Source organism: Plectropomus leopardus, chromosome 20 (genome assembly GCF_008729295.1).
Source record: "Plectropomus leopardus isolate mb chromosome 20, YSFRI_Pleo_2.0, whole genome shotgun sequence".
In the NCBI taxonomy this organism is placed as follows: Eukaryota; Metazoa; Chordata; class Actinopteri; order Perciformes; family Serranidae; genus Plectropomus; species Plectropomus leopardus.
Genome location: NC_056482.1, coordinates 25692981 through 25718721, shown reverse-complemented (window position 1 = coordinate 25718721; position 25741 = coordinate 25692981). Strand labels below are relative to the sequence as shown.

The 25741-nt window shown below is 40.4% G+C and overlaps 3 protein-coding genes across 3 annotated transcripts in view; 1 reads left to right on the top strand and 2 right to left on the bottom strand.

Moving 5' to 3' along the window:
- The window catches only part of LOC121960119 (fibroblast growth factor receptor 1-A-like), a 10178-nt gene extending 9317 nt beyond the window's left edge, over positions 1–861 (bottom strand). Inside the window, exon 1 of the mRNA XM_042509721.1 lies at positions 840–861. Within this exon, the coding sequence (XP_042365655.1) occupies positions 840–861 (22 nt within the window). The remainder of the gene's footprint in view (positions 1–839) is intronic.
- Positions 862–1467: 606 nt separating this feature from the next.
- Positions 1468–14608, bottom strand: LOC121959874 (G-protein coupled receptor-associated protein LMBRD2B). The gene is made up of 18 exons (XM_042509399.1): positions 14456–14608; positions 11996–12203; positions 11804–11916; positions 11185–11283; positions 10944–11111; positions 9682–9892; positions 9532–9606; positions 9337–9450; positions 8219–8402; positions 7828–8009; positions 7556–7689; positions 6667–6772; positions 6108–6205; positions 5548–5651; positions 5422–5468; positions 4653–4767; positions 4438–4564; positions 1468–3579 (listed from the first exon to the last, which is right to left on the bottom strand). Exons 2-18 carry the CDS (start codon positions 12167–12169, stop codon positions 3516–3518), a joined length of 2115 nt encoding a protein of 704 aa, XP_042365333.1. The 5' UTR covers positions 12170–12203; positions 14456–14608; the 3' UTR covers positions 1468–3515.
- Positions 14609–18938: 4330 nt separating this feature from the next.
- ppp1r3b (protein phosphatase 1, regulatory subunit 3B) lies at positions 18939–22456 on the top strand. The gene is made up of 2 exons (XM_042508699.1): positions 18939–19087; positions 21219–22456. The coding sequence occupies exons 1-2, from the start codon at positions 19065–19067 to the stop codon at positions 22105–22107; spliced, it is 912 nt and encodes a 303-aa protein (XP_042364633.1). The 5' UTR covers positions 18939–19064; the 3' UTR covers positions 22108–22456.
- Positions 22457–25741: the final 3285 nt, after the last annotated feature.

Genomic DNA, 25741 nt, shown 5'->3' with positions numbered 1-25741 from the left:
AAATTCCATAACTTTTACAGGTTTTTTGTAACTATACAAATGCTGTATAATATATGATAAATCCTACTCATTGGACCTTTAAATAAATATCTGTGCAGCATAAACCAACAAAGCATTTTTTTCAGCACTTTCTCTGCACCATCCGCCGCTGATTTCCTTTTTCTATCCACGTTAAATGAGTGTGAGATATTAACCCTTGCAGCCGGGGTGCTTTCAGTTTCTGTTCCAGGCTGCTGCTGTTATTGGGAGAATCCCAGACTTCCCAGTGGCCAAGCAGCACCTGTGAAACAGCAGGCTGATAATGAAGAGACCACAGAGTCAGAAACACTATGATCATATTTATTGACACAACACTGGCAGCAGAGTAACACACACATCATGTTTTTCTCCTAATAATTCACTACAACAGAGATCAACGAGTTAAATATCGACTCTGTGCTGAGATCAATAAATACAGAGAACAAAAAACATCATCAGCAGATCAGGAAACGTACAGTGTGAGGAGGAGGAGGCTGCAGGAAACACAATAAATACAAAGTCTCACCTTCAGGGGATCAATAATCAGCCCGTGTAGTACAAAAAGGTCATATCGTACATATTTACACTTACAGTCGCTGTTCTCAGGTCAGTTTCCTCCTCGTGAGCCGAACCCGCCAGCAGGATCTCTTCATCTGCACCAAAACGCTGAAACATGTAAAGGGCCACACCTGGAACCGCCTCAACACGTTTACGGTGATTCAAACGTGGCCCGTAACATTTCCCGAGGCCAACGTGGCTTCGGACAGAGCCAGGCTAGCCGTTCCCATCCGTTTACAGTCTTTATGCTAAGCTACGCTAACCAGCTCCTGGCTGTAGCTTCATGTTTACGGTACAGACGAAGAGGATTTACCGAAATGTTGAACTGTTCCTTCAAGCTGAATTCACACTGCGGTGAACTGAATGGAAAGAAACTGTGACAAACACATTATTAAACTCTACAGCTTTAAACACACATCAGCCGAGATGCAAAGACTAACCCCTCCAAACCTGAGCAAACTGGCTTAATCTTTTAAAAAACATGGGAGGAAGGCAATCAACAACTACACAAGAAACGACCCAAAGAATTAATGCAAAAAAAATACAAGAAAAATTAGCCAAAAATTATAACACACAAAAAAGAAAAAGGTTAAAAAATGCTAAAATGAAAATAATTCACTTAAAATATAAATATAATAAAGAATCATTATCTAATAATTATTTTCTAACTATTTCTCTGTGTATTTCGCTCTTTTTTGTCTTCATTTAATTCACAAATTTATTTCTGTTTGTTTAATTGTTCATGTGGTTTTTCATTTTATTGTTTTTTTTAAACTGATTTTCTGTTTATTTTCATATCAACTTTTCCTAATTTCTTTCTTGCAATTTGCAAAGTTGCTCATTGTTTTTTTCCCCCATGTTTTCAAAAGAAATTAAATTGCTCACATTTAAAGGTTTAAACATTTGTGAAGACTGGTGTTGATCCAGGTTTCAAAGGGTTAAATAAGTTGTGCAAACAAACACACTGGTATGGTCCTTTAAAGGTCACTTCTGTCCGTCTTAGTTTGTATTTACAGATCACGGAGGGCTGAGAGAAACATTTTCAGTGTGAGGTTATTTTAAATTATTTTAAAAAATGGCACATCTGGAACCATTCGAGCAGAAAATAAAAAACAGCTTCAGATGAGATCACAATAATCGTTTCCAAACTCAAAACTTGCGCTCTTTAACTGACACTAAGGAGTGTGGAGGCAAATAATAACTAAACTATTAATAATCTAATAAGCAGCTGATTGTTACTGACATTTAATCACTTCTAAATATAAACACCACTGAAGTTATCTTATTTTGAAAGCCACCTGTCTGAGTTTACAATATGTGGTTGATATCTATAGAAGTTCACAATTAAGAAAATTAAATTTTGGTTTTCTGGCTTTCGTCTATGAATTTATGCTGTTTGACTTTCCGGTTTGCGGCGGCGACTGGGAGCGCTCACAACGCCTCGGACAGTTAAAAGTCAGACTGCGGCGCAAACATGATCGGATAAATCGACATCCAACGGCATTATCTGGGTGTATTTGTGCGATTCTGAGAAATTAAAATGTAGTCTGATTTCAGTCAGACGAACATGTTCACATGGATTTAATTTTTGCCATTTTTAACAGTGATTTTTTAATTTTTATTTTTTTAAATATTTGGTAATTATTGTTACCTTTTATATATTCTGTCTTTACATTTATTGTAATTCTGTATCCTTTATTATGATTTCTATTTTATTGCTCCGTAAAGCACTTTGAAATGTCCGCTGTATGAAGTGTTATCTACAAATAAAGCCGCTTTACCTTTTCAGTCCAGTTTTAGTCAAACTAACACAATAATTTGACTTTTTCTAAAATCCCGTCAGGAATGTGCTCAGTGACGTTCAGTCTAAATGGATGTTTGTGCCAAATTTGAAGAAATTGCCTCAAGTCGTCCTTCAGATGTCGCCTCTACAAGACTGAGACGGAAAACCGGAAAACAAAACACCTTCGGCCACGACTACCACTGATGTGGATATTTTTTTTCAAAGTTGATTTTAAAATGACTGAATTTAAGCAAAAAAATGCTAAAAATTCCGTCTGATTTTTTTTTCTAAGAGGGAAATTCAAACTACTTAGATGCTTTCAGTATAATGCATTATCTAATTATTTTTATAAAATTAAATATTCCTTGGTGATAAATTTAGTTGATTGTTACAGAATTTAGTTGATTGTTACATATGAGTTGAGACACTGATTTTTTTTTTTTTTTTTTTTTTTTAGACGATCTGAAAATGACTGAATTTGGGCAAAAAACACATTTTACATCTGAATATTTTTCTCAGAGGAAAATTCAAACCACATAAATTCAGATGGATGGTTTTCAAAGTAAAATACTCCCAATGCTTTAAATATGATAATTCTTTAAATTATTTTTTGCAACATTAAATATTCAGTAGAGATTAAACTAGATTCTAATTATATAATTTATTTCATTATTATATTTTATTAGCTTCGGTGTGGGAGCTGCTTCTTCCATGATTGGATTTGATCAGATGTGATCAATATCTATCAGAATTAAATCAGATGCAGCCGATGATCAGCTATAAATCAGGTTAATCAATGACGTCTCTATCCTGACACATCAATAAATAAATCTACAACACTTAGAGAATAAAAATATAAATAAAGTGGAGTCGGTGGACCTTCATTGAACCTTTCGTTAAAGTGACGAATCGACATGCAGCTCAAACAGGAAGTTCGGGAGGGTTTGTGTAACCGTAATATTCCTTCATGGCGCCTCCGTTGGCCCACAGCCGAGCCGTGACGTGAAGAGCCGTGACGCAAAGACATTTCCAGAAGACGTCACTGTTTTTAGTTACCATGCATCCCGGGAGAGGAGACAGCCAGCGAGCTGGGAGGGTGAGGTCATGTGATACATTCACTTCCTGTTGACGGCGGCGTGCGGTTATCGGCTCCCCTTCAGACGTCGTCGAATATTCGGCTCCGAGACGACGACATGGACAGATATCGTCCTCCTGCGTGTCTGAGAAATACAAAACACACAACTGAAAACACACACGTGTCACACAGAGCGCAAAATCAGATTTTATTTTATTTCCATTAATTTCGTCAGATTCTATTTACATTTAATTTTGTTTAATTTAATTATATTTGTATTTATTCATTTATTTACGCACTGATTCTTTCTAATTACTTTTGATGTTTATAAATATATTTCTATACTGTTTTCACATGTGAAGCTATTTGTTAACTTACTGACAGTATTTATGTGTTTTATAATGATTTTATTTATTTGATTTTGTATCATTTTTATTTACTTATTTAGTTAGGTTTTTATTCATTCACTCATCCTTTTTTAAACTTTTTTATATATTTTAATGTTTATAAATGTATTTCGATATATTGTTAGGTTTTAATGTCTCTCATGTAAAGAGCTTGGAACTGCATTTTATGAATGAACGCTGCAAGATCATCATCATCATCATCATCATCATCATCATTATCATTATTATTATTATTATTATTATCATCATCATTATTTCTATTACATTTTTTTTCTTAAAACACCATCTGTACAGAGGTGAAGCCCTGACTGTCGGCTTTATCAGTTTAATGAATTCATTTGATTTAATTCTGTGGTTTGAGGGTAACAGGTGCAGTTACTGTGTCACAGTAACTGAAGACTGAACAAACTGATCTGATGAGATTTTAATAAATCTGAATAAAATCTAACAGGATTTGTGTTTCTGTGACTTCCTGTAAAGACTGAAGGCTGCTGGAAAAGTCTGAAAACTTGATTGCAATTAAAGGACGCTCTAAAATGTGATGCTTGCTTTAAAGGTGGATTTTTGTAGGTACGGAGGGAAGAAGTCGTGTTTACCTGCCCGAGTCCGCGTCCAGCGGGTCGTCCATCAGAGAGTCGGCGTTGAAGTCTAACGGTTCGGCGTCCTGCAGCAGCTCGATGCAGTCCCTCTCTGAGCGAGTCCCCGAGCGGGAATATTTCGCCTCTGTTCAACACACACAGCGTCATTTCTCTACGCGACACAAAGGTCAGATTCACCTTTTGTTTGGCGACGTGCTGAAGTGACGACTCACGTCTGCTGTTGGCGGGCGCCACCGAGTCGGAGTAACTGGTCTCCTTCATCTCATGGCTGCTCCTGTTCCTCGCCGTGTAGTCCTCCCTCTGGTTCCCATAACGCTCCTTCCACTCCTGCACGCGCACACACACACACACACTGACAGTGAAACAGCAGCAGGTCGACTGCACACAGGCGATCTCCGTGAAACTCATCATGTGACCTCTAAAAGCTTTCGTCAGGTGTCTGATTAAAGAGATTATTCCTCAAAGTACAAACAAGTATGTTTGAATTTCAGAGCAGATTTTAAGGTTCTTTTACTCGTTTTTAAAGCTCTTTGAGACGTGAGAAAACTGGCTTGATTTCTTCAGGAAATATGGGGAAAAGGCAAATGAAGAAATGACCCTAAAAGTCGCTAAAAAAAATTGTAGAAAGTACCAAAAAAATACTTTAAAAATGCATAACTAACTAAATATAGAACAAACAAACAGAAAACTGTGTAAAATAATTTACAATAACAAGCCGATTAATTAAATCTAGTTTACTTTAAGAGATTTTTCACTAGCTTTTAAATTTATTTTTCAATTTTTTTTTTAATTTACGAAACATTTCTTGCCAAGTTGTTCATTGTCTTTTTCAGAACAAAAAATCAGCAGCTTGCAGAGGTTTCAAAGAGTCAAATATTTGTGAAAGGTGTCTGAAAGCAGCACAGAAAAGTGATGTCGTTCTGGGTTTTCGAGGGTTAAATAAAAGTGTGCGTGGTTATTCGGAGCCTGACGGTTACTCACTCTGCGTCGGTTCTCCCCGTCTTCAATCCTCTGCCGCTTCCTTTTCTCTGTAAAAAACAAACATGTTTAGAGGTTATCCTCAGCGCTGAACACGCCGCCGCGCTGCGTTACTGAGAGCGTCATTACCGCGGCGGATCAGCTCCTTGCCCTCGTCGATCAGGTCCGACGTCATCTCGCTGTCACCCACAAACTGCTGGAAGCCCAGAAGGTTCAGGCAGCGAGTCCCCAAACTGGAGAGAAATAAACAGGAAAGCTCAGCGACTGACGGTGAGCAGCAGCACACAGCCGCAGAGCTGAAACCGCCACTTCACCCCGAACACAAAAACACTCACATCTGTTGTTGTGAAGTCTGTTGATCTAAATACATCAATTATCTTCATATATATTTCCACATTTATTTTTCCTTTTATATATTTTATTTTTGCATTATTTACTTTTTTATTTATTACTTTGTGTCTTTAACATGTGGATGTACATATGCACGTACATATAAACACACATATACCTACACACACACACACACACATACCTACACACACACACACACACACACACACACACACGCATATACCTACACACACACACACACACATATACCTACACACACACACACGCACTTTAGATTATTTCATTTTTCATTTTTCTGTTCTCGTGAGGGAAAAACATCACTGAGTGCTGAAACTGACCTGAAGTAGGTGGCGATGCAGAGGATCACGATCAGCATGGGGTAATAGATGTAGAAGCCGTTAGCGATGAAAGAGAGGACACGCATCGATCCCATGATCTGAAACACACGCAGTCAGACCGCTCAACACCGTGTGTCACCACCTCAGCGTGTTCCAGCGTTTCAGCGTGTTTCAGAGTGTCTCAGTGTGTCTCAGTGTGTCTCAGCGTGTCTCAGTGTGTCTCAGCATGTCTCAGTGTGTCTCAGCGTCTTAGCATGTCTCAGCATGTCTCAGTGTGTCTCAGTGTGTCTCAGCGTGTCTTAGCATGTCTCAGCGTGTCTAAGTGTGTCTCAGCGTGTCTCAGAGTGTCTCAGAGTGTTTCAGAGTGTCTCAGAGTGTCTCAGCATGTCTCAGCGTGTTTCAGCGTGTCTCAGAGTGTTTCAGAGTGTCTCAGCATGTCTCAGAGTGTTTCAGTGTGTCTCAGCGTGTCTCAGCGTGTCTCAGCATGTCTCAGAGTGTCTCAGTGTGTCTCAGCGTGTCTCAGCGTGTCTCAGCGTGTCTCAGTGTGACGGTGACTCACAGACGTGTACGCAGTCGGCTCCTTGTCCTGGTGGGAGATGGCCGTGTCCATGTGGATCAAACCCAGGAAGTTGAGACAGAGAGGAGGCGTCAGACGACAGAACAACCTGCAGGTTCAACAGTCTGCATCAAACACCATTTATTATCTGACTTCCTGTCACACAGACGGCCGTCAGCTCTCAGCTGAAGCCGCCAAAGTGACCTCCGTCTGTGCAGCTCAGCGTTACGTATGTGATTTAGGCAGATTCATTTTCTGTTCCTCTTCCTCATTTTTCTTCCTCTTCTTTCATCTATTTTTTTTTAAATAATTGAGTTGTTTTAAAAGCAGCTCACCTGTTCAGTCCCACCTTTGTGTCATTTATCATCCACTTTTATTTTTATTTAACTCTATTTTACAGCGTTAAATTCTTCCCCCGTCTGTATTTATGTCGGCTGCTCTTTTTCTTTCGTGAAGCTCTGAAGTTACTTTTTTTGGAGATGTCTCTGTACATGTATGTATATATGTATTTGTTTTAACTCAACTGTGCGTTTTCTTTTACTCACTTATTGGTTTATCTATTGTTTTATCTTATTTTGTTGGTTTGACTTGTGTGTTATTATCTTTGTATTGGTGCCTTTATCTTATTTTATTCTGTTTTCACTTATTTTTTAAAATTCATTTAATTTATTATTTTAATTTATTAATTTGATCGAATTCATTTTTTAAATTTCATTGTAATTTACATGTATTATCTTTCATGTATAATTCTACTTCTAATTTTTAATGAGTTCTGACTCACATGTTTTTCTGTCTTTTACTGTTTTGTAAACTGACTTCATAAACAGTTCAGTCAGAAACTGGAAACTAAAATTTAAAGTTACTTGTCGTTGTGTAACTTGCTGTGACTCACATGCCGCTGAACTGCAGGCTGTAGGCGTCGGTCTGGTGGTGGGAGGCCAGGTAGTAGTAGTTAAAAACCCGGATACGAAACACGGTGGAGTAAACGCAGGTACACAGGAAGAAGATGGTGACGAAGCACGCCATCTGGTGGAGACAAGTGGAGTCAGCAAAAACCCGTGAGAGACACACGGGAATACTGAACTGTGTGTGTGTGTGTGTGTGTGTGTGTGTGTGTGTGTGTGTGTGTGTGTGTGTGTGTGTGTGTGTGTGTGTGTGTGTTACCTCGATGTACAGGTAGTTGTAGTCCCTCTCAGCGAGCTGGATGAAGACGGCGAACAGGGAGAGGACGGGCTGGGTGCTGAAGAAGGTGCACTCGGACCAGACAACGGCCACGCTGAACAGGGTCAGGACCACCGACAGCAGCCGATAAAACCAGCGCTTCAGGAGACACTCCCAGTACCACTCTGTGCACGTGCGCGCACACACGCACGCACACGCACGCACACACACACACACACACACACACCGAGGACAAAGACAAATTAACGCGATGTCTGACGCACAAGAAGACGGCTTCTGTGAATTTCTGGTTCGTAGTTTTACACTTTTTCTTATTAACTGAACTGTGTTCATGTTAAAAACTGAAATGACAGCGACAGGAAGTCCAACCCACCTACAGTCGGTGTGTACACGTATCTGCTGAACCACCCGGCTGGCTCGGAGGACGGGAAGCTGTGGACAAACTGGTGGGTTGAACTGGTCTCGTTCTTGGCGACATCCTCCAGGTGGATGGCCTGCTGCAGGAGGATCTGCCACTGGACACGAGTCCTGTTGTGTCTCTGGACCGCGTAGATCACCTGGACACAAAAACACACACACGGTACCTGGAAAACTCACCTGGGGTAAATTTATACAGCATTCATAAAAATGTAATCTGGATTTAGATCTCACTGTGGTAAATAAAACAGTAAAGCTGGTGGCCATACTGGTTTAGCTGAAACCTCATTGCTGCCTTTGATATGGCAGACCACTGCATTTTGTTAAATTTCAAGATGTCAGTCGGCATCTCTAATACTGCCGATAAAGTCCGTCCTCAGCCACAGATCAGTCTTGATCCTCCTGCTGTTCATCTCACCTGTGGTGTGCCACAAGGCTCCGCTTTAGGTCCTCTACTGTTTTCTGTCAGGGTTCATGCACTTTTTTATATTTCTTTGGGGCGTTTTTGCCTTTAATCGATAGGACAGCACAAGCGTGAAGGGGGGTGGGGGGGTGGGGGGGTGACATGCAGCAAAGGGCTGAGGCCGGAATCGAACCCACGGCGGTTGCAGCGAGGACACAGCCTCTATTTATAGGGCACCTGCTCTATCCACTAAGCCACCAGGCACCCGGGGGTTCATACACTTTTACCAATACATTTCCAGGGCTTTTCCATGAATTTGAGGCAAATAAGAATCCTAGAAATGTCCTAAAATCTGAGAAACATCTTAAAATCCTGGAAACATCCTAAAATACTATAACCTTCTAAAATCAGAGAAATGTGCTCAAATCTGAGAAATGTCCTTTTAAGCCGAGAAACATCCTAAAATACAGGAAACATCCTAAAATCCAAGAAATGTCCTAAAATCAAAGAAATGGCCTAAAATATGAGAAACGTACTAAAATCCTGGAAATGTCCTCAAATCTGAGAAAGACCCTAAAATCCTTGAAATGTGTAAGGGGCCCCTAGCCAGGAAATTTGATATTTACGGTCTCCAGCTGCTTCGAGCCTCTGTCCCTCTGCACCGGTCTCACCTGTTTGTGAAGCTTCACCAGGCTCTTCTCACTGGGGTAAGTGTTTTGTTTGTCGTCAAAGTCCTCGTAGTCGTCCATGTTCCTGCCCATCTTCTCCTGGTAATCCACGGGACACTGAGGGGACACGTCTCATCAATAAATCCGATCAGTGAGTCACAACACTGAGCGCTGCTGGTGTTAAAACGTTGCTCTTACTTTTCGGAGGATGGTGTCGATGTACTTCCTCAGAGGATGGTTGTATTTGATGGACTCGTTGACTTTTCTCACCTCCTGCAGAAAAACAGACGTCACAGTAAAAACACCGAAAAGACATAAACATCGTGACAGTTACCGTCTGCCGCCCACCTCCATGACGTCCTCCAGGTTCTCCTCTGCGTCCGCCTTCTCCGTCATCAGCTTGGCGGCCTTGAAGTAGGTCTTGATGAGGAGGTGTCCGTGTCGGGAGGCGTTCCAATAAGAGCGCGGGATCTCCACCAAACCGTAACCGAGCAACAGCACCAGCAGGAACAGGCCCCAGGTGTTCGCCGCCGTGATCCCGATGGTCTGCAGCTCGTACCTGAGACGCAGCAGGAGGACAGGAGCACATAAGAACAGGAACACAGGAGGACAGGAACACAGGAGGACAGGAACACAGGAGGACAGAACCACAGGAGGACAGGACCACAGGAGGACAGGAACACAGGAGGACAGAACCACAGGAGGACAGGAGCACATCAGGACAGGAGCACATCAGGACAGGACCACAGGAGGACAGGACCACAGGAGGACAGGAACACAGGAGGACAGAACCACAGGACGACAGGAACACAGGAGGACAGGAACACAGGAGGACAGGACCACAGGAGGACAGGACCACAGGAGGACAGGAACACAGGAGGACAGTTTAGTTTCTCCTGTAGCAGGGATAACCGACTGGCTTTAGTGGGGGGCCACTCTCCCAAAATGAGGCCAGGGGCCAGCTGCAGGAGCCCCATACATGTTCCCAGAATCTTAGGACATTTAAGGGATTTTAGGAGGTTTCTTAAATTTTAAGACGTTTCTGGAATTTGAGGACATTTCTAAAATTTTAGAAAGTTTTGAGGATTTTATGGCGTTTCTAAGATTTTAGCACATTTCTCTGATTTTAGGAGACTTGTAGTGTCTTTAATTTTAAGACCTTTTTTGAATGTTTGTAGGATTTTAGAAAATTTTAGGGAAATTTTAGGGGAATTCTTTTTATTTTCTTTGTATTTTAGGAGCTGTGTCCTCTGTCGGGGGTGTGGGGGATCGTCCACTGGCTCTTTTTTTGATCAACAAGCTCTATTTTGATGCTGTTTTATGCTCTCTGACACCTCATGGAGACTAAAAGCACGAAAACAATCCCCAGTCAATCACTTCATTTTTATTGTGAAATAAAAAATGGTTGGGGGGCCACCAGGGACCCTACCGGGGGCCAGATTTGGCACACAGTAAACTGAGTGTCACTCTCCTCCACCCTCAGTAGCAGGTCTCAACTTCCATCTTTTTTTGTAATTAATTTCGGACTAAAGGCCTTTCTCTGCGAGAACTAAACAAAAAAACAAACAAAAAAACAATGGGGACGATCTCCGTCCTCTCCGTCCACTCACCAGGACAGGTGCAACTCGGGATGAACGGCCACGTATATGAGCAGAGAGCCGAAGATGAGCAGGTAGGTGCCGTAGTAAATGGCGTTCTCTATGAGAGCGGTTTTTATTTTCCCGGTGATGGAGAAGCCTCCAGAGCGGGCGTAGGACTGCATGAAGGGCAGCAGCAACCTGAAAACAGAGACACATCAGTACGGTAACGGCTTTAACACCACAAACCTCATCATGTGGTCATCATACGGACCATGTGAGACACTGGGACGTCCAGTACACCACTCGCCAGAACACGGGCATGATGCCATCAGGGATGTAGCTCCACGGCTTGTAGCACGGCTGCGGGACGCTGTCGCAGAGAAGAGGAAAATTAGGTCTGAGCTGTAGGTTTCCCACTCATTCTGTTATTTCCATCTGCAGAAAGATGCAGCTAGTTTTTGGAGCTGCATCCCTCTCGCAGCAGAGCGTACTCTGGGCACAGACGGAGCAGCAGAGCACCAAGCGTGGTAAAAGTGAAACTATACTTATTCATGAAGTTTTAGTATTATGTATTGTTTTTACCTGCTTTACATGAAGCAGGCTGCATTCACATGGAAAACGTGAACACCTCAAGCAGCAGAAAGTTTGCTTTTACTTATCTCTGCAGCAGCTAAATCTATTGATCTAATGCGATCGGCTCTGATCAATCTGACCACGACCTGCCGCTGCAGCGGTATACCAGTTTAAAGGTACACCGTGGTATAAAAATTACAGTTATTATACCGCATACATTTGGGATCATTTCATGCTAAAACAAAACAATGACTCTGTGCATTGAGTCTGCCGGAAGAGGAAAACGCAGTACTAATTTAATAACTTTTAAAACTCACCTCTTGGTGGGCGTGACAGAGGTGTTAGCTGCGCTGTGATTGGATGGTAGGAGGCTGACGGTGGGTGCAGCGGCGTGCTTCTCGTGGTCTATCTTACACTGCTTGTAGATGGTCTGTAAGGACACAATAAAGGTTTCTACAGAGTCCCATGACGCTGAGGGACAGACACGCGGCGTCTGCATTTGTACTGACCGTGCTGACGTCCAGGGGTAAAATAAAGACGATGAGGAAGCACAGGTACCAGGCCAGCAGCGTGCCGAACAGCACCATGCGCTGCTGCTTCTTGAAGTCTCCATAGCGGTGCAGCAGGAACAGCGCCAGGAAAAACACCACCACGATCTCGATGCCCAGAGCCGCTCCGCTCATCCCGCCGCGCTCCGCTCAGCAGCCCACAGGAAACCTGAAAGACACCCGGAGTCCAGTTCAACACGCTTACTGAACCACGAAAACACCCAGACGGACAGGGGAGGCACCGACTGGACAGTTTTGGTGATGTCATCCTGCATCATCAGGACCCATAAAAAAATCTAACTCATATTGTTTGCTTGTTGTTGTCGTAATGTTTTGTTTGGGGTTTTTTGGTTTCCTGTGCTGTACCTTTTACCTGATGTTTTGTAAATGTTCAGATTGTCAGTTTAGAAAAAGGAAAAAAAACAGTAAAGAAAAAATCAGTCTCAACTCATGCATCAGACTGGAGAAAGTATCTGTTAATTGGTGATTTAAATTTCTTGAATAAAATTGTCTTAATAAACAATATGAAATCCTAATTATTATAAATCATAATTATTGCAATTGTATATTTATGTACAGAATTCTTCTTCTTCTTTTTTTTTTTGGCTTATTTACAGGTCATTTTCTTGAAACTTTTGGGTAACTTCTCAGGGGTCTAATGCCTTTGAATGTCAGATCAACACAGAACAAGACAACTGATGTCGATTCAGGTTTCAAAGGGTTAATGGCAAAATCCCATCAAAATAATACAACAATACAATACAACATGATTGCTTGTGAAACCCTGGCTGACTGCACTGACGACGATGATGATGATGATGAGACAAACACAGCTCCTATTGGTCCAATTACTGCGGCTCTGCCTGCGCGATGATAATTAGAGCTTTTATTAAAGACACGGGACTCTGCCCGCTGACTGAACCGTGAAAAGGCTCTTTGTGTCGTCCAGCGGGGAAAACAAATGTCTTTAAATATTTGCTATTGAGACGCACAATGCCTGTGATCAGTGACCTGGAGAAGCTGCACAGAGATTTCACTGAGGAATGAAGGCCGGCTGCACATTTAAAACCGCAACAGTGACACCAGCAGCCTGAGTTTCGACTAAATTTATGAGTTTTTTTCTCGTACAGTTACAGAATATTTTATTCTCAAACTATAAATTTATAACTTTAATCTTGGAGACTTTCAGTTCTTTTTCTCGCACATGTATAACTCATCAATCTCATTCTCTTTTTGCTTGCCATTTTTACTATAACAGTTTATTCTTGTAAATTTGTGAGTTTTTTCTCCTACATTTACATGTTTAATCTTTTGAGGTTTTGAAATATTGATTTTTTTTTCTTGCAAATGCATGACTCTTTAATCTTGTGAAAAAAAATCTCATAAATCTCATAAATTTCTCATAAATAAAAACAGTGTATAAAAAAGTTAAAATGTGCAAAACCTGAAACATCTATAGCTGAAAAATGACAAAAAACATTAGAAAGAAGAAGGAAGGAAGGAAAACATTTTTTTACTGCATCATGCTGACTTTTACTTTATCCCTTTCACGTGATCTCTTTCACACACAAAAAAAAGTGTGAAGAAGGCAACGAGCAGCTTAACAAGAAATTGTCAATAAGCAAGAAATTAGTAATAAAGTTACAAGACAATTACCTGAAAAAAATCCCGAAACCAAAATGTCTGTCCAAAAGACTTCAGAAAGAACACATTTATATATTTTCTATGTTATAATTTAATTAGAAGAATTGTTACTGTGGGCATTTTTCCTTTTTTATTTGATAATTTCAGTTTATTGTCACTCTTTAGTCATCTTTTGCATTGAGCCCTGCATTTCTGTTAAGGGTCTTAATGCCTGTTTCTGCTGTGTTTTCCATGAGAGATATCAAATCATTTTTCTCAGGTTTAACGTGTGTTAAAGGTGTCTGACAACAGCACAAAAACACAACTGATGGTGTCACAGAGGTAAGTCCATTTGATGATACACATTTGTATTTAATCAAGGCTTTAAATGCAGGATTTTTACACGTGGTGGAGTATTTTCACACAGTGGTATTATTAGCATTTTTTCTGCAGTAAAGGTGAATATTACTGCCCCCACAGCCTGTGATAATGTAATAATTTAACGATAATAACGTGATTATTGCTGACAGCTGGTTTCTGATGTGAGATTTGCGCATTAAAATGAGCCGGACTCACGCAGCAGCCTCTCAGAGTCAAACACCAGGACGTTAACGCTTTCATTACAGGTGATTCATCATATTAACCCCTTCAGATCCGCCTGTATTTCAGGGTAAACACCGCTCAGACAGGTAACAGTCATCACTGCTCTCCGCCCAGACCAGCACGGCTAACGTCAGACAGCTAATCATGACAGCTAGCTGCCGTTAGCCGCCTAAAAAAAGCCGCGCGGCGTCTTACCGTGATTAAACTCTGTGTTTTCAGCCGCTCCGAGGTGAAGCTAAGACGGTCGGTAAACTCTCCGGGTCGCTGTTCGGTTATATTAAGCCCCGTTTCGCCATAAAAATCCTCTGTTTCCTGCTGCCGGAGAGCTAGCTGCCAACACCAGCCACATCCGGGTCCTCTTCACCAGGAGGAGCTCGAAGGACAGGACGGTGACGTCATAGCCCGGCGAGCAGGACCAGGCGCATGCGCGGTGGTTTAGCAATCGTCCGGCCTGTTTTTATGGCCGCTGCAGCGTGTATTACTGCTCCCCGCAGGAGTACAAAAATAACTACTACAATAACTACTACAAACAAAACACACGCCTGATATATAGTGAATATATAAATATATTATAATGGTTACGGGGGACGTGTGTTTATAGCATTGTTTTTTTTCTCCTGATCTGTGTGTGTATGTGTGCCACTCTTTGTTTTAGGTGCAGCTCAGTATTGATCAGTGGACTAATAAGTGATTGAGAGCAGCTGATGGCAGAGCCTAAATCAGTGTGACTGCTCATTCTCTCTGACTCCCTGACACCATTTCTGTGTTTGGTGTTATTTTTCTTTGATTTTTCTTTTGTAGATAAATGGTTTTTTTTGCATCCATACCTGGTGTGTGTCTTCTCTTATGGTGTGAAATTTGAGCCAGTCGTAACAAAAACCACACACACTGTACACTATGTACCTACTATAAATGCTCCTTCTTCTGTTTCTCTCTATATATATATACATATAGGCAACATGCAATTGGCAATTTTAACACTTGATGTTTTTTGTTTTGTGTTTTTGTTTAGTCATTGGGGGGTGTTTGTATTTTACTTTTTCTATACCTGTGCAGGTTAAGGGTCTTTTTCTGGTTGGTTATTTTTAAATCAATATTGTTCATTTTTATGAAGGCATTTCTTAAGTTTGCTTTGCCTCTCTTTTGGGGGTGGGCAAGCTGTCAAAACTGAACCTGCTCTGGGTTCAAAAAGGGTTAAGCACCTCCAAAGTGTCCACAATGATCCTTTTTACAGGTTCTTCGCAGGTTGCATGTAGTAATGGTCATATCACTGACTGTGTGTCAGTGTTCGGTCCTCATCCAGGTTCCGGTGATATATCACTCGCCTTCAGGTCACCAGATGTTTCAGGGCGTTCGGACGCAGCTGAAACACAGTGTGCAGCTGTGACCTGACCTTCCTTCATTCATTCATTTATCACATTTATCTGCGCCGCTGCAGAGCTTTCTGTCCCGCTGATTAGGAAACAGATTTTAGGTCACTTTATACGGCGGTTGCAGTCCAGGAACAGAGTCCCTATCTGGGACGGGGAGACTGCATGTATAACTTCACATAAAACCCTCTGCGTCTCCTCCTGTTGGACTTCATCGCTCAGTTTTTCGTCACTGAACAAATATTTACCATGATCAGAGGCGCAAAAACTCAGCAGGCTGCTTTTACTTTGGTCCACAGAGGCCAAAATAAGACTTTTTTTGACCGATGCAATTACATAACCTGATGGTCAACGCTGCAAGATGTGACTTTCTTTGTTTGTCTCATTTTCGTCTCTTTTCTTCTTCCTGTTGTGATAACTGTGTGTGTGTTGATGCATGTGTCCTAAATGTAGTCCAGATTGTGTATTTGAGTGTAATCAGTGAATTTGCAGCTCAGCTCCTACAATAAGTCTAAAATACACTGTGGAAACTAAATAGTTACATTCAGACTGTTCAGGTCCAAAAATGCTCCATTGAAACCCATTCAAACTGACATTTTTTTGATCCCACAGCCATCAGAGCAGAAAAACAGGACTTGTATTATTTCTGGGTGTCATTCTGGGCTTTTGACTCTGAATTTGTCATTTTGACTATTTTCCACCTGATGAGGTCATTTTGACCATATTTGGCATATGGAGGAAATACATTCTATTTCCACTAGGTGACCTGTCACAGTCAATGTAGCTGCTGATCACTGACATATCCCAGACTGTCAGCAGCTACACTCACACACTGACAAATCCCAGACTGTCAGCCAGCTACACTCACACACTGACATATCCCACTGTCAGCAGCTACAACTCACACACTGACATATCCCAGACTGTTGCTGTAGCATGACCACAGGGCAACATTTATTTACTGAAGCAAAAGTTGAAACCAACATATTTTTCTCGTTAAACTCCGGAAAACACAAGCTGGTTTTCTCGTGATAACAGGTTTATTTATCTTGATATCTCGAGAAAAAGAAACCAATTTTTTTGTTGATAACGCCTTCATTTTCTGGTGATTTGATAAAGCAGATTTCTAAACATTTCGACTTTTCATTTCAAGATTATTCTCGACATTTCGACTTTTTTTTTCCTCTCAAAAGGATTTTTTCTGTCTGGCCCTAATGCTCTTCCGTAGTTTCGAGCTGCCCGTCTGTAAAATCTGTCTCAGCAGCTTCAGACCAAAATACTCTGTGACCGAGCTGAAAACCCTGCGGGGCCCTCGGGGTCATCAGGTCATCCAGGTCACCAAGCTGAAAAATAAATATAATAGAAGAGCAGCAAAGACAGAGGAACAAACCTCCAGACATCAGACGCCTTCAATCACAACTGATCCAATACATTTATTTATCTGATTTTTAAATATGAGACACAACAACGTTGTCACTCTGGGGGATCAGTCTGTGAAAAATGACTCCAGTAATTCATCAATCATTAAGATATTTTGCAAGAAATCTTGTTGTCGGACAAGTCTGCGCGCTGGAGCGGGCTGTTGGACATGTCCACGCTGGAGCGGGCTGTGGAGCGGGCTGTTGGACATGTCCACGCTGGAGTGGGCTGTAGGACATGTCCACGCTGGAGCAGGCTGTTGGACATGTCCACGCTGGAGCGGGCTGTGGAGCAGGCTGTTGGACATGTCCACGCTGGAGCGGGCTGTTGGACAGCTCTGTTTCAGCTCGCTCTGTTCCCTCGGTTGTCCCAGAACTCTGCGACTGTTTACATGCTGTCAGCTGTTTGTGAGGACAGGTCGTCTCTGTGGAGGACGAGCAGGAGGAGGTTCACCTCCCTGCAGCTCTGTCCACTGGACTCCTGAATTGGGACACAGTTATGGACTCTGGAATTTATCAGCTGACCGCAATTGTTGACTGATCCCAAATGTGACTGGTGGCACGACAAACATTTCGGTGCCAGAAGTCTTTTGGAAAACATTTGCCAGCTGCAGCAAGTGAAAATATCAATATCACCTCGATCAGCGGTGACTGTGGAAGCATTCAGTGTTTTTAAGTTATCTCTTTATGGTACAAAGAATCAAAAACTACATATATTATTTTCTGTTGTTTATTTGTTTGGATAAAGTTGGGTGAAAAAGCTTGTGTAGTTGTAAATGTGAGGCTGAGTGGAATTTGAAATGTGAGAGCGGAGAAGTCGTTCCAGCAGACTCCTGCAGCTAAATTTACTCCCAACATCACAGTTCCTGTTACGAGAGATTTGGGATTTGTTGTCGTAATATTAAATTATTTCTATGGATTGTCTCTTCGACAGCAGCATTTCTCTATGACTTTAAAATATATTTATCAAAATCGAATAGTTTAATACAATATAGGCCCATTTCCACCAGAAATAGAAGAAAAAACTGTGATGCAGAATTAATATTAAAAACAATAATAAAAAATAAAATAAAATAAAATAAAAAATGTGTGGGGAAAAAGTCAGATTTAAAAAATACTAATTTTGAGACAGCCAATTTATAAATGAAAAATTTAACCAAGTCAAATCATGAGTATATGTAAAAATAATTATAGTAGACTTACTGTTTTTGACCAAAATGAGTTTCCATATTTTATTGAATAATCAGTTTTGATTAAGTCAAAATTTTCACTTTTTCACACAAAATAGTAAACTACTGTGTACAAATTAGCATCAGCCATGAAGTAACATTTTAAAAAAAAAAACATTAACAACAGACAGAGTGGCATTTTTAACACAGTTGAGCTTCCATCATTTTTTCAACAATCATTTTCAATTAACTTAAAATTTTGAGGCTTACAGAGGTAAACTAATGTGTAGCCTACAAATGAGCACAAGCCATACATTAAAAACAAAACAAAGTAAGTTAAATAAAAAGGTAGGCTGAGTGACATTTTTGACATAAATGAGCTTCCATAAGTTTTTTTAAATAATTAATTTTAATTAAGTTCAGTTAATTACATTTTTGAGAGTGACAGTGGTGAACTAATGAACATAACCCATCAGTAAGAAAAAAAATCAAGGTAGAGTGAGTGACATTTTTGACAGAATGGAGCTTCCATACCTGTCACAGGACAAATGAAACCTGTCTGCTGAGACGGGGGGCGGGATCAGGGAGGCTCCGCGCCGGTCAGGGTGGCGCTCCGGACGCTGCCGTCACGTCGATCACTCCGTCAGCGCGGTCTGTGATTGGCTGCGCGCAGGTGTTCACGTGAACCCGGCATGGGTTTGGTCTCGGAGAGAAAAATGTGCAACAAGTTTAGAGGGTGAGAGAGACGAGCTCGCGACCACAACGCTCAACATCAAAGCGCCGCGATGATTCGACCGGACCGCGGAGCCGCCGCGTGACGATACCGATACCGGAGGACAACCGGCCGATGGTTCGCACGAGCCGCTCCAGGTGAGTACAGGATCCAGGTGTGTTTTTACAGGTAACTGCTACTGCTCGATGTGTGTGTGTGTGTACTGAAATTAGGTCAGGAGCTTTAATCACTGAGAGATTTTCACTTCGAGCTTGTTTCATTTCTGCGTTTATTATCTAAACAGTTAAATATTAAACAATTAAAAATCGATATTATACACCGCGTGAGTGACGTTGGGTCCAGGTGTAAAAAGGTGCACAGCAGGACTGAAGGTGCAGACAGGACTCTGTGCAGAGGGGGTGTGTTCGGTTTCTACAGCCGCTCGTTTCACTTAACACTTTAAAATAACTTTTAAATAATGTAAAAAATTAATAGTTGGAACAGCTTTATTTTTTTCTGAGTAATTAACTTAAAGCGTGTGTTCTTGAATAAAGTAATTAATAAATCTTTAGATTTTGTTTAGATAATGTGTAAAACTTAGTTGGAACAAATGAACTAGTATTTGTTATCAGCTGTGATCATAATTATGGTAATTAAGCAATTTTAAACGAATCCGCTAACAGTTTTTACAGTGCAGAGCAATGATGGATGCAGTTTTCAGTTCCTTTACTTAAGTAAAAGTACTTATACCACATTTTGAAAATACTCTTTATAAAGTGAAAGTCCTGTATTACAAATGCTACTACAGTTAAATTAAAACGTGCTTAAAGTATGAAAAGTAAAATTTCCCAATTCAGACAAAAGAAAAACACAAATAACAGCCAAACAATTCAGAAAAATAAAATAACCAAAACAACTCAAAGCTTTTCAAATAAAGGAGAAAACAAAAAAAAAAAAGAAAATGACTTAAGTGTTCATTCATTAAAATAACTGTCAAATTATCCAATTCAGGAAATATAAAAAACACCCCAAAAAATCTCAAAACAACTGAAAAAAAGAAAGAAATGTGATTAGAGTGTTAATTAAAATAATTGTCAAAGTACCAAATTCAGGAAATTAAAAACACACACAAAAAACAAACTCAAAACTATTTTAAAAAGAGAAAGAACAAAAAATGTCTTAAATGTTTCTCAAAATATTTGTCAATTAATTTTCTGTCGATCAGCAAATTGATTAACTGACTCATCATTTCAGCTGTACTTTTTTTTTTACATAAATGAATGAATCTTAACTTTTAAAGTAACTAAACCTTTCAGATAAAAATAGCAAAGTAAAAAGAAAAATATTTCCCTCAGAAATGTAGTGGAGTAAACTTGAATAAAAAGAAGAGATTAATAACAGAAACAACAAGAAAATGATAATATTAATAATAAAACTAGATAGCACTTATATACCACTATTTAAATACTCAAAGATAAAGTACCTTAAATTTGTACTTAAGTACTTGAGTGCATGTACTTAGTCACCGGTTCAGAGATTTTGGAGAAATTCGGCAAATTGAAATCTTTTTTTTCAGTTTATCAGAATGAGGAGTAACGAGACGTTAAAAACACGAAAACAAAGAGATTCTGTCTTCACTCTCACCTGCAGGATTTTGATAAAATTCTCAGTGATGTGTGATTTGATGCGTCATCGTTAATATTCTGTTAGAGACTTTTATGTGGAAAAGGACGGGCAGCGTCTCTGAGCCCCCCGGTCCTGATCTGGTGTCTGAATGTGAGTCACAGCATTGTTTAAGAAATGCACCCTGGATGCAGTTTAGTTCTGTGGAAGAATCGTGTTACGAAATCTCTAAATGCTTTAATTTTTAATGAAAACTCCTCCTACAAAATGTTCATTAGATTATCAGTGACTCCACAGGGAGAATTCAAAAAGGCGAATCTTTCTCGTTTATCCCGTCGTATGGCAGCCCGGGCCCGCGACTGATGAGTGAAACCGTTTTTTCTGACTCGTTTTAAATCGTTTTGCTCATGTTGATGGTTGAATATTTATTTTTTGATGACAGAACGACGGAAAAACTTAATATTAAAGAGTTTTTTTCACCTGCTCTTAAGTCACAAACACAGGAGAGAAAACACACGAGGTCAGACTCGGAAAACAATCACCAGATTTTATTTTCTCACTTGTCATAAAAAAAATCAGCAAAATGTTTTCTGTAGAAATGGCCAAAAGTTTTTGCGAGACGTCACGGCGGCCTGATATCAAACACGTCTCCTTTTCCTGTTTCAGCGCTCTGTCGGCGTGTCGTCTGCAGCCCATCATGCCGATGGACATGGCTCTGCCTCTGTGCCTGCCCACCGAGGAGTTCGTCTACAGGACGCGTCCTCAAACATTCAAACCTGCTCTGAGCTCCTGCCTGAGGTTCCCGCCGCCCTGCGTGGACCAGACGCCGCCCGCCGACGGGCCGCCCCCCAGGAGAGACTCCGGGAAAGCCAAGAAGCAGGTGACGTTCGCCGACCACCGCGGCCTGTCTCTGACCAAAGTCAAGGTCTTCTCGCAGTTCAGCGACCCCATCGACGTCCCCGTCAACATCCAGGTCACGCTCAGCTCGGCGCCGTCTCTGCCGGCCGAGGAGGACAAGCTGGTGCTGGACTTCACGCAGCCGTCCTCGGACTACCTGCACTTCCGCCAGAGCCTGGAGACGAACCTGGTGTGTCTGGAGCACTGCATGCTGAAGGAGAAGGCGTTGGCGGGAACCGTCAAGGTCAAAAACGTGTCCTTCGAGAAGTCGGTGAAGCTGCGGGTGACGTTCGACAGCTGGAGGAGCCACTCGGACGTGGACTGCGAGTACGTGAAGAACACGTACCCCAGCTCGTACAGCGACACCTTCTCCTTCACCGTGCCTCTGCCCGAGCAGCTACCGCCGCACGAACGCGTCGAGTTCGCCGTCTGTTACGAGGTGGACGGGCGCGAGCACTGGGACAGCAACCAGGGGAGCAACTACCGCATCGTGTGGTCGTCCACGAGGAGGAGCCAGCAGGACGCCTGCAGACGCCACACGGACTCCTTCGACTTCGGGATTCATTTCGACCGCTACGGCAGCCCCACCTGCTCGCACGGGATCTTCCCAGACTGGCCGAGCTACGCGGGGTACGAGAACAGCGGCCCGTACTACTAAACAGGAAGCGCGCGGCGTTCAGTGACGTCGCACGCCTGCTGACTCGACGACTTTTAGAAAAGTCTGCTGCTATGAGTGAAAACGTGGATGAACGTGAACGATTTCTGAGCGTCAGTGATTTTATCTTCGTGTCCGAGGTTACAGCTGCACGTTTCCGCCGCTGAAGCTGCTGCAGCCAATTTAACGAGTGCTGCGTCCAGACGTCTGTCAGGAGCTATTTCGACCTTTGAAACCAGAGAAAATGAGTTTGATTTCTTTCCCAAAACAAAGATGTCTCACAAACTGCACGAAAGGGTGACAAAAAATGACCTAAAGACTAGTTTTGAAAAAAAGGGGAAATAAAAAATTTTCCCTTTTTTGTTGTTGTTATTGTATTTTAATCTTTATTTTCAGGTAATTTTCTCCAAATTTTTAAAACTTTTTTCTTTCCCTTTTGAACAGCGTCTGAAGCTGCTTTTTTCCACACTTTCTTTTCCCTGTGCGAGAAATCATCAATTTTCTCAAGTTTCAACAGGTTGACCTTTTGAACTCTGAGAAAATTGAGCAAAGTAATTTCTCTTCAAAAAATAAAAATATAGTTTATAGGAAAGTTCCAAAACTTTGAAAGAAATTAGTAAAAAGTCACATGAAAGTTACCTGAAAATGAGAAAAAAGACAAGAAACAACATTAAAAAATTACTAAAAAGTAAATAAACTTTCTGTAACATAATTTAAAATGTACAGTTAAGAGAATTATTAATCTAGTTTTCTTTACATTTTCACAATTTTTGATACAAACATAAATAATGGATTTTTTCTGTTACTTAAGTTTAAATATTCAGTCAGAATAATTTTTAGATATAATTTTCTTTATTTATTTTTATAATTGTTTCTCTCCCCCTCTTTTTTTTCGGATAATTTTCGGATAATTTCCTCGTCACCTTTGACAGATGTTTTGCTTTTGTGGTCATGCGAAGTTGCTCATTCTGTTTTTCCAGTGTCGCTGAAAGAAATCAAACCGGTTTTCTCAGATTTAAATGCGATTAAAAGGCGTCTGAATGCAGCAAACTCAGCGCAGCCCGACTTTAATTTAGCGTCAGTTGAACTCGTTATAAAATGTAAACAAGTGAGTTATTTAAAAATGTCTTTGTCTTGTCGTCAGATGGTTTCTCATCTGTTTTTTAAATTTTACAATAATGCACATCAGTCTCACAGAATTTCTCTTAATTGTTTATCATTATTATTATTATTTTAAAGGGGAGTGGTTTTTTAACATTGTTTCCGTCATGACATCACTGTGGAGCTCTCAGCTCACTGCAGCGTCTCTGAAGTTGAACTTTTTGCAGCTTTTTTTCGAGCGACCTGACGTGCTGGTTGTGTTTGCACACGAAAGACAAACCACGTTTGTTCACGAGTTTAATTCTGTTAAATATCTTTTTGTATGCACGTGTTCATGTCACTTTTGGATGATTGAATGTGTCTGAATGGGTCGTTTTTTGTAGAAATGCTGGTCAGTAGTTTTGTGTGTTAGTAAATGTTTGTGTGATGTGGGAATGTAAAAACTGCTGTTATAGAATAAAAAATAAAATCACGTTTTTATAATATAGGCTTGAATTTCTTATATTTGCACTTGTTAACAAAATACATACTGAAAAAAAATCTAATCTGAAGGAGGGAAACAGCTCTAAGAAAATTTAAAATAAATTGTGATACCAAAAAGTGAGTATTAAAAAAACAAAAGGGGCTGTCTTCCAAACGTGTTGAGGGCACGTTTTCAAATCCCCAAAATAAGATCAGTCCTCACAGCCAGAAATAGTAAAAACAAAAAATATTCATTTAGTTTAGTTTAGTTTAGTTTCACACAGTAAAAAACTGCAGAAAATTCAGCTGTACAAAAACTCTTTGGTGTCCCGAGAGGTCAGGAACCAGAGGCTTACACAGACGACAAGGTTCATTTATTTATTTATTGTTTGTATTTTGATACACGTCATGTGGGATAAACGCTGCAGAAAAAAAACAACCAAAAAAGAAAAGATATGGAAAAAGTGATAAAGTTATAAATGTCATAAAAACATATTTGTGTTGTGCAGAAATCTTATATAATGTGTTTGCTGAGTTGTTTGTGGTTTTCTGTCTCTCCTCTCTGCCGTCACGCCGCCCGAGTCTTTAACCTGCATGTCTCTGCTGGTTTGACCCTGAGAAAGTGGGACAGTCTCCTGTTTGCTCTGCAGGTTAAACAGGTTCACTTATGTAACCAGACTCCTCGGAGCGAGCAGGAAGTTCAGACGTTTCTTCAGACTCACACAGACGAGCTTTTCTTTTGAATAACGACGCGGTCAGATAACAGTCAGATAAAGTGATAAATGCAGCTGTTTTTAGATCTGCACACAAAAAAGCCTCCGATCAATAACAGACCATCTGTGGCTCTCCTGCTCGGACGCTTTTTTCAGCCTCAAAAGGGGGAAATGTGAATTTACAACAAATATGTTAAAAAAAGAAAAGAAATTCACATAAAACATCTCGACAAAAACATGGGAAGGCAACAAAGAGCAACTTAAGAAGAACTGACAAAAATTAGCAAGAAATTTAAAAAAAAACCTATAATTTCAGTGAAAAAAGCCAAAGTTAAAAAAAAAACTTAAATGACTTGAAAAAACGAGCTTAAAAATAATAATTCTGCAACATATTTTCAAATATATATTTACGATGATTTTTAAAAGTTCTATATTTCTTTGACTTTAATAATGAGTTTAAAATAAAAACTCTGCAACATAATTTCAAATTGAATTAACCCTTTGAAACCTAGATCACCATCAGTTTCTTGTGTAATGTTCGGAGGCCTCTCACATTGTTTAAACCTTTAAAACTGGAGCAAATTGGTTTGATTTATATCAGAAACATGAAAAAAAGCAACAAGAAACTTGGCAAGAGATGTCCTGCAAATTGCATAAAGAATTAGGAAAAGTTGACAAAAAATGAACTAAAAATTGTATTAAAAAAAAGAAAAAGATAAGAAAAATAAGTAAAAAGGAACAAAATAAGAAAAAAGTTATCATTCATAATAATTGTTAAATAATTTAATTATAATTATATATTTAAAGTTACTTACATTTTAACACTTTTCAATTCATTTCTGTGGGTGTTAAACCATATTTATTTATTTATTTATTTATTTATTTTTGGTGTGCTAATTTCCAGGTAATTTTCTTGCAGCTCTTCTTGTTCCTCATATGTACATCCTGTCCTGCAGATGGAGACAGAGTCCTCCCTCACGGTGTCCACGTTGTGAGCAGAAAAACAGGAAAAATGGTCACAGTCACAGTTTAGTTTTTTATTTATCTTCTTTACTTTGTAGCCCATACTTCAATAAGCTTTTTATAGACTTTGGGCATTTATTTATATTTATATTTAGTCTGTACAAAGTCTAAAGTTGCATGCATAGATTTAAAAAAAAAAAACAACTTTTCATTCTTTGGGAATGTTTCTTTTAAATATTATAATGTGTGGGGTTTTTTTGCGCATTATATCATTTACGCATGCATTTAATTTGATTTTCAGAAAATAAAAACAATCACTTCCCCTCCTCCTCCTCCTGCGCGCAGCAGCAGGGAGGAGAAAGGGAGGAGACAGGGGAGAGGGAGGAGGAGGGCTCAGA